This window comes from Halyomorpha halys, unplaced genomic scaffold (genome assembly GCF_000696795.3).
Source record: "Halyomorpha halys isolate HHAL.00 unplaced genomic scaffold, Hhal_1.1 Scaffold2040.1, whole genome shotgun sequence".
In the NCBI taxonomy this organism is placed as follows: domain Eukaryota; kingdom Metazoa; phylum Arthropoda; class Insecta; order Hemiptera; family Pentatomidae; genus Halyomorpha; species Halyomorpha halys.
The window spans coordinates 47,443-56,289 of record NW_027115559.1 but is presented as its reverse complement, the minus strand read 5'-3'; the positions used below and the strand labels follow the sequence as shown (position 1 = coordinate 56,289).

Sequence of the window (8,847 nt, the reverse complement as noted above, 5' to 3'; positions counted from 1 at the left end):
TTCGAGAAGTATATAGTTGGAGTGTTATTAATTTAATTCTTTATCTAAGCTGGGTTTTTTTTACTATTATTTAATACATTTATCTCCTATCTTACTTTTTTATTTATTGGTAGATATTACAATCTGCCACATAGTTGTGGGCAATAGGTTATAGTGATGAATGATCACATTCATACTAAAATAAAATAAAATAAGAATACAAATAAATAAATGAATGAAAAAAAAAATCTCTCTTAAAATATGTACAAACAGAAGGATAATCAAAATGAACATAATCAAACTATGTGTATGAAAAAAAATATAATGATAAAATACCATAATCTCTAATCACATTTACACTCTTATATACAATATGTACACAATCGACCTGAGGATCCCTGAGCCCAATCTATCTCCCACGTGTGAGGGGTAGAGCAGAGCTCAAGAGATCCCAGCGCATCCCTCACGCCGCATCACTGGTAGTAAGCCAGTGGAGCCTGAGCAAGTGCGCTAAAGCCGCAAACACTCAACTTGAGTATAGAATCTGACCATTGCCAGAACTCCAATTGTCCATTTTTATTTTACAATAAGTCTCTTGGCCACTGTCGTTTCAACCTTTTAGGAGGGCTGTAGGGATGGGTAGAACTAGATAAGGTTTGAACGAACCAAAGGGATTAGGGTTGGAAAGGTTTATATTGAGTTTTGAGAATTTGGTTGGTATGAGGTCAAGGACAAAAGGGATTTGTAGGTCATGGTGTATATTTATCTCATCTGTAACCAATTACCATCTCTCCTATAATATAAATTTACGATGTGTATGTATTATTATTTTTTTTTTAGTCATTTTTATTATCCTTTGTAGTTTATATTAATTTATTTTATTATTCATTTACTTTTCTATTTCTATTTAAAATGTAAGGGGAGCGAGATAGATTAGTGGGTAAGGCACTGCGCTATCCCAAGGACACGGGTTCGAATACGGTTGTGGCAGATAATGATTTATTCTGTTACTGTAACCGTGAGTCAACCCTGTTGGTTCGGGTAATCCTCCGGAATCCACCCAGCCTCATTAAGTGGGTACCCTTAATTCGGGAAAAATCTGGCGGTTCAGCGTGATCATGAACAATCACATCCTTGTATAACCGTAGTTCAAGAAACAGTTCTACCTTACAACGTATTGAATCCCTGACCCTCCATGGTTTGTAGCGGTACAGATTTTTTTTTCAATATGATTGGGAACACAAGTGGGACGAATGAGTAACATAATAATGGTATGATCGAATACTTACAATCTTGATACAGTCCAGATGAGAGAAGGGCAGATTATATTATTTCATTAAAAGCTGTTTATCAGGCCTTACTTAATTATTCTCTCCTAATTTGAAAAATTATTAAATCTTTTATCATAAATTGTCTATTGATATAAGTTAGAGATGGAAATATAAGTTGCTCTATGAAGTATCGATAATAAAATGATCGAACACATTTATTATATAGACTATTAGTTATCATTTACTTGAACAGTTTTACTGCAATGATGCCATATTTTTTTTTATTTTACAAAATTAGTTTATAGCATCCTAAATTAAAATAAGGATAAAAAAAATATTCTTTTCTGAAACGAAGATTGGATGTTGAACTAAAAATTTTAGAGGAGATAATAGGATAATAAATAGGAATAAGGCAAAAGTTGGGATAACTAAATATAGGTGGTGCTGGGAAGCAATTATTAAGTGGGCGGTTGGAGGCGGTTCACAGTAAACACGGTTTCCAGGAAGCCCTTTCATCTGCCTCTCTAGTTCGATCAACCTGATGTATGTTAATTATCTAATATTCATGCTAATTAACAATAAAATCGTTTAGTATGTTATGGCTTTCTTACATAAACATTACATATTTTTATTTTGTAAATAGCTATTTTGATTAAAATTAATGAAAAAAATAAATTTATATTTATAAATTGTATTCTAAATCTCTTTTGCAATTTTTTTTTCTTAGACAAAATGTGATAATTATGAAATTTAAAATAAATTAATTTTATATAGGAGAATTTCATTGAAATAGAAACATATATCAATCAGGGATATTAGAGACAAGTTCTTTAATGATTATAACTGGAGTAGACCAAAACTTTTTTTTAATTTATTTATTAATTTACAACTGTAAAAAAAATAATAAATACAATAAGTAAATATGTGGAATGTTTCATTTATTGGAATTGGGAAGAAACCACCCACTGGTGGTACTTCAGGCATTAATTTAAATTAGAAGGTCCCATGGCCATCTTCTTTCAGACGCCTCGGAGGATTATCAGGGATTGTTAAGGATGTGAGAAGAGGAGTTGGGAATGAAAAGACGCATATCTGTTTTGGGCCTAATCTGTAACGTAATAAGGAGCATCAAGGATTTTGGATTGTAAGGATTGGATATGAGAGGAATTTAATGGCTTGATAGAGCCCCAGAGCTCAATTAGATATGTCCAAATTGGTCTGATTATCGTAGTGTATAATAATGTTTTGTAGTGAATGGGAAGTTTAGAGCGTTTGTCAAGTAGGTGTTTTACCAATCGAAATCTACGAGCAGTTTCTTGTCGTTTCAGTCTTGTATGTGGATTTCAAGTAAGTCTCTTGTCAAGATGGAGTCCTAAGAATTGAATCTGTTCAACAGGCGTTTGCGGAGTATTTAAAAAGGATACTGTAGGACAGGAGGGTAGACGTTTACGACGGAGAGTAAAGGAGATCTGATGGTATTTGTCAGGATTTATTTTGATTCTCCAGTTTTGATACCATTCTTCAATGGATGTTATGTGTGTCTCTAGAGTTTGTGATGCAGAAATTTACTTCCCGTCGTTGTAATTCTGCTAAATGTAGAGTTTTTATTTCGTGGAATGAAAACTCATTCTGTCAAGAATAGGTTCGTTACCTGCAGATAACCCTTCCAAGCGTCAGACACGACCATATTGAGGGTAAATGTTGATTAACCACTTCAATTAGATATATCTATCTTTTTGGGGATTGAATGTCTATCTTTTTGATATATATACAGAGGACAGGTCCCACAAAAAGACTTTGAAGACATCTAAATTTTCCAGTCAAATATTCTATGCATTATTTTTTTTTTTATTAAGAAATATCAAATATATTTCAATGATATATTATTTGGTCTGTTGCGTTTCTGGCAACCTAATCTCCTTGGACAAAATAACGCTCACAAATAAATTGTTCTCTGCACTAGCATGATCTTATTTCGGTGAATTATATTTCTTTATCACTATATCACTATATATATATATATTGGTGTAGAATAATAATTATAATAATACATTACAATAACCGGGAGTAAACAGTAAAAAGTGAAGAGGTCCAGGGGGAGAGGAGGGAGCTAGGAGAGGGCTCGGTATAAATTGCCTAATTAAGGAGGGGGGCCTTAAGGAGGGGGCCCTATAAATCTGCCCCGGCCCATTCGATACCCCTCGCGCCTGCGCCCTGTCTTGTTCTGTCCGTTACTTGTGTTGGCAGCACTGCAAGATGGTCTGTCTGTCACCTGTGATTGGCTGTCTCCTAGGGGTTCCTAGATGTCCTTTTTTACAACGTAGTGGATGATTAGCGTTAGTGTTTTTTTTATTGCACAAATATTGTTAATATATTTTTAAAAAAACGTTGGACGATGCTACCTTGAAAGTTAATATGTTAATGATAAAGTTAAGTATTTAAAAAAATGGTATAGATTGGTTTTAGGATGTTGAGCATTTAGTGAAAAATGATTGAATACTTACGGCTTTTAATTGTTTAGGCCGCCCTAGGACACCATTTTGTTATTTATTCTTGTATCTTCAATACAACAAAACATTTTTTTTAGTAAAATAATTTATCAAAACTGATGCCACAAAAGATTTTTGAAATAACATTCAAGATGGCTTCCAAAAAAACAACAAAAGCAAAAAAAAAAAAAAAAAATGAATTTTGCACGTAATATTTCAAAAAGATACCAACAAAACAATAAAATTCAAACCCAGTCTTTGTGAGTATAAGTTCCACGTACCACCTATTTTTAATTATATCTCTTAATATAAATAGTTACGTTTCACAAATTCAAGACAGAGAAGATGAGATAATCAGTACAGATGATTAGATACTGAGATCAGTATCTTAAAATAGTTATTCAAACAGAAATTTACATTTTTCCGAAATATACAAACTCCTAACATAGATGTAGTATAATACGATAATAAAAAATAAATAAATATTGAAATGCATTATATTAGAGTGATTATTTGTTTAGTCTGTTGTAACACTCCAGTAGTTACATGTCATTTGGGAGATGGGACTAGAGGAGAGTATCCTGCAGAATTATTTTTTGCATTTCCTTATTGGCTGGTTGAACGTCATGATGCATTTCATGCAACGGCAGTTGTAGTCAGGCGCCTATAGATGTTTGCCAAACAGAGCTAACGCACCAGACAAACATGCAAAACGATCCAAAACCAAACTGTATTCAGAGATTTGTATGCCTCATTTGCATAACTACATAATATCATCAATGTTTGACAGTGCTAAATATTGACCCTGACACTTTAGTGGCAACTGTCTGATAGAAGCTAGTAGTACACTACGCTGTAGCTAATAGTGTGAATGTGGTAAAATATTTTGTATATTTTTTTTTGAAATTTTATATATGTATTACGTATTTATAGATTAACATTATTATTATTTTTTTTTTAATATCTCCGAAAAACTTCACTAAATCTTTGATTGCATAGTTACTATTTTATTTTAGCCTTTGAGCTGAAATGCTTTTTTTTTTGAATCTCTGAAGTATATTACTAATTGGTCCTGGCTGTGTAACTTAGCTACTCAAATATTGATTAGCATTATAATTAAATTAATATCTGTGTAAAGTTAGATGAAAGAGCTTTTTTTTATGTATAATCTCGACCACAGCAGAACCCCTACCTCGCGATAGCTAAGCCCAGAGAAGAAAGGAGCTACCAAGGAACTGACTCCACAAAGGAAGCTACGTCGTAAAAAGAATTGCGCCCCTTTTAGGGGTTCGAGGGCGTGGGCTCTTCCAGAAATAGCGCCCACATCTCCCGCCGGCGGGCGAAGTCAATTAGAAATTTATTTTAATTCCAGCCCTCCTCCCAACCAGAGCCTACTCGATTTATATTTAGGGAACAATTCGATTAGTGCATCTTACTGATTGTCTAGTTCCGATTACTGTTTCAGTCACTGTTTCCGACTTCCTTCTTCGGGGTGTTTCCTTATTATTGAATTTCAATTTCAATTACGTTTGCAGATTGCAGGAAATGCTATCGAACAGAACAGATACAAATTATGTATTTATTCATTGAAATAAATAAATACACTTCAATTAAATTTATAATAAAATAATAATAATAAAAAAGCTGCGCTATCTTTACCAATATTTATTTTTATGCTGACGACATTTCTACTCTTAAACCGTCCTCAGGCATACTGTTTGTTATATTTTGTTCATAAGAACCGTAGTAACAATCCTGTTTAACCAGGACTATACTCATTATCTAAATGTAATTGTCCCTCATCTAAAAAATCTCATCACGGCTTATTTTAAAATTAATTCATGAAAAGAAGATGGGAGGGGCTGCGGTCAGCAAAGAACACAAATAAACAAAAATAATTTATTGGTCCCAACGTTTCCGCCTAAATTTCAGGCCTTCATCACAGGACTTAACTGGAGTTTACGTTAAAAGTCTTTTAACGGAAAGATACATCACTCTTTTTTTAATTTTAACGGAATCTGCACTCGAATCCCGTGATAAAGGCCTGAAATTGAGGTAGAAAAGTCGGTACAAAAAAATAAGTTTTGATTAATCGACTTCGAAGTTATATGGTTGTTAAAGCGACGCTATAATGTTCTGGTCTAGAACGGCCTCTTTACATATCTCAAACATCAAAAGGAATTTATCCTCCTCCCACCCCCAAAAACATTTAAAAAATAAATAGAAACGCGTTGTAAAATTTAGCATTGCAAAAAATATGTGGTATCAAAAAGACTGGCCTACCAGGAAAGGTGTCTCGCCGCTTCCCGTTTAGGTTTACGAGTTAGCAGATTACTAATTATTTCATTCTTGGCGCTTATCTCGTTTGTTAAGTAGGAAACGCGTTCAGCAGAAATTATTGACTAATGTTAACGATTAGAACTAGGACAATTGATCCCTCGGAGCTTGTAGCCTCTGATGATGCCGGGACACTACACTGGTGGCCAATCGTTTGCCAAACACCTTAGGTCATCGGTGAGGAGAGGTTGTTGACGTATCGGTACGCTTTGCGGTGCGGAGTGCTACCCCTTACATTGATAAAAGAAATAAATGAACATATACCAATACAACCCTTGAACGGTCATAAGTTCAATATTTGGTAAGGGGGTGATGTTTCCAGACCAACAGTTGTAATTGGAAATTTATTAGTCTGCAATAGCATTCAGGCTTTTGAGATTAAAAGTTCCATGTTGATTCCTGAAAGAAGGGTCTATTACCCAAACTAGGTAGAACCAAGGAGTTCCCCGCTCCAAATGTCGATCCGCTGTTGATATCAATAATAAGAAATTGAAGGAAATTTGACCCATAAATGTTGAAGGTAGTTTTATTATATATATTTCAATAAATATATACATATATATTACAGTAAATTGATAAGTTTAAAATACCTTATACTACAAAGTTTATACCCGCATTCACTTTTTTTTTTCTTCTTCTTCAATCGGCGCGACAACCCATTACTGGGTCCTGGCCTCCTCAAGCAGCTTCCACCAGTTTAATCTGTTAAGAGCAGCTGCTCTCCAATCGCTCACTCCGAGCAGGGTCCTTGAATCCTCTTTAACACCATCTAACCGTCGCAGCTTCGGGCGGCCCCTCGGCCGTGTTCCATTTAGGCGCTCAGGAAGTTTTTTTGGGATCTCATCAGTTCCCATCCTTGCCACATGGCCTGCCCAGCGCAGCTTACCATTCTCACAATTTTTCCTATATGAGCCTCACCAATTAACAAATTGACTTCCCTATTCGTGCGTCTTCTCCAAGCTGAACCATCCTTTACTGGACCGTAGATGCGTCAGAGTATCTTTCTCTCAAATGTTTGGAGGTCCCTTTCATCGGCCTTCGAAAGTACCCAAGTTTCCGAGGCGTAGAGCAGCACAGGTCGAATTAGCGTTTTGTAGAATCTAGTTTTCGTGAATCTCGATAGTAAACTACTGCCAAAGTGCCGACGAAGTCCAAAAAAACCAACTATTGGCCGATGTTATTCGCCTCCTTTTCTCAGCCGAAACTTTATTGGTGGCATTAACTTGTGATCCGAAGTATACAAACTCCTCAACTTGTTCGAAAAAGCAATGATAAATTTGGGGCAAAAAGTTATTAAAACCTCTTTCTTGACCAGCTATCATATATTTGGTTTTGTTGGTATTAACAACAAGTCCCAGCTTCCTGGTAGCATCATCAAGGGCCTCTTCTACACCAGCTTTTGATCTCCCAATAATGTCGATATCATCTGCATATCCCAGAATTTGTACCATATGATTAAAAATGGTTCCACTGGTCTGAACCTTCGATTCTCTAATCACTGTTTCCAGACCAGAATTGAATTGAATCTCCCTGTCCAACGGCATTTTGAGAGGTGAATCGCTCAGACAGATCCCCCTGAATCTGCACCATATTGTATCACCTTATATGTAAGTACAGACGGATGAGCTTAACAGGTACATTGATGTCTTTCATTGCCTGTCACAGAGCCTTACATTGAATGCTATCATAGGCAGATCTAAAATAAACAAATAGGTGCTGCATCCGTATTTGGTATTCCATTCCGCGCTCAAGGATGGTTCGTAGGGCAAACATTTGGTCTGTTATTGATTTACATTTACGAAAGCCGCACTGATATTTCCCCAAGACTCTCTCTATATGCGGTAGTAATTTTTGGTAATGTATATTTGAGAAAATCTTGTAGGCACATGGCAGTAGAGATACGCCTCGATAGTTATTACATTCAAGAAGATCTCCCTTCTTGTGGATAGGACATAATACTGTCTTACTCCATGCTTTCGGTGATTTCCTCTGCCAAATCGTGACTAACAGATCTCCTCCTTTCTTAAATAGCTCGGCCTAAAGTTTGTCAAAGCCTGGTGCTTGGTTGTTCTTGACCCTATCAATAGCCTCACATAGCTCCTTTTCAGCTGGGGGCTCAAGATCATCTTCAGGGATTCGACTAAGGTTAACTTCTTCCCGTTGAGCTTCTTGTACCCGATTTCCATTGAGCAAGTGATTAAAGTGCTTGTTCCATCTTCCATAGTATTTGGTTTTATCATTTAATATAGATCTATCTGCGTCCTTACAGGTTGAGATTCGAGGCTTTCGACCGCTGTTCACCCTTTCATAGAACCTTCGGCATTCATTAATGCTCCTCAATCTCTTTATTTCTTCTAGCTCTCTGCTTTCCCAGTTTCTTTTTTTGCGTCGATGGATACACTTTTCTTCTCTTCGGTGCTGGCGATAAATATCAACTGATGCTCGGGTACGTTTTTTCTGAAGCATGAGTGTATTGGCTTCGTGCTGGTTCGTGGCTTGAATACACTCCTCGTCAAACCACGGCGACCTATTATCTGCTTGGGTGTAGCCAATTATTTCTTCTGCTGCATCGCGGATGATTTTTTCAATGTTTGACCTCATTTTTTCAACACCTTCTTCTGTAGATGGCACGTTAGAGAACTCTTCATTAATCTTACTTATATATGCTTAGGAAACTTCAGGTTCTTTAAGTTTTTGTAAGTTGAACTTTTTACACCTTTCCCCTCGCCTTGTTTTAATAATTGATATCCTGGCTCTAACTTTACCCAGAA

The 8,847-nt window shown here is 35.9% G+C and overlaps 1 protein-coding gene across 1 annotated transcript; it reads right to left on the bottom strand.

Moving 5' to 3' along the window:
• Window positions 1-6,735: 6,735 nt before the first annotated feature.
• On the bottom strand, window positions 6,736-7,620 carry LOC136797075 (uncharacterized). The gene is made up of 2 exons (XM_067052587.1): window positions 7,238-7,620; window positions 6,736-6,979 (listed from the first exon to the last, which is right to left on the bottom strand). Exons 1-2 carry the CDS (start codon window positions 7,618-7,620, stop codon window positions 6,736-6,738), a joined length of 627 nt encoding a protein of 208 aa, XP_066908688.1.
• Window positions 7,621-8,847: the final 1,227 nt, after the last annotated feature.

Coding starts and splice junctions, on each gene's coding strand:
- LOC136797075 (XM_067052587.1), bottom strand. CDS start 7,620: ATGCCGTTGGACAGGGAGATTCAATTCAATTCTGGTCTGGAAACAGTG. Junction 6,980..7,237: donor ATAACATCGGCCAATAGTTG/GTTTTTTTGGAC, acceptor AGGCTCATATAG/GAAAAATTGTGAGAATGGTA.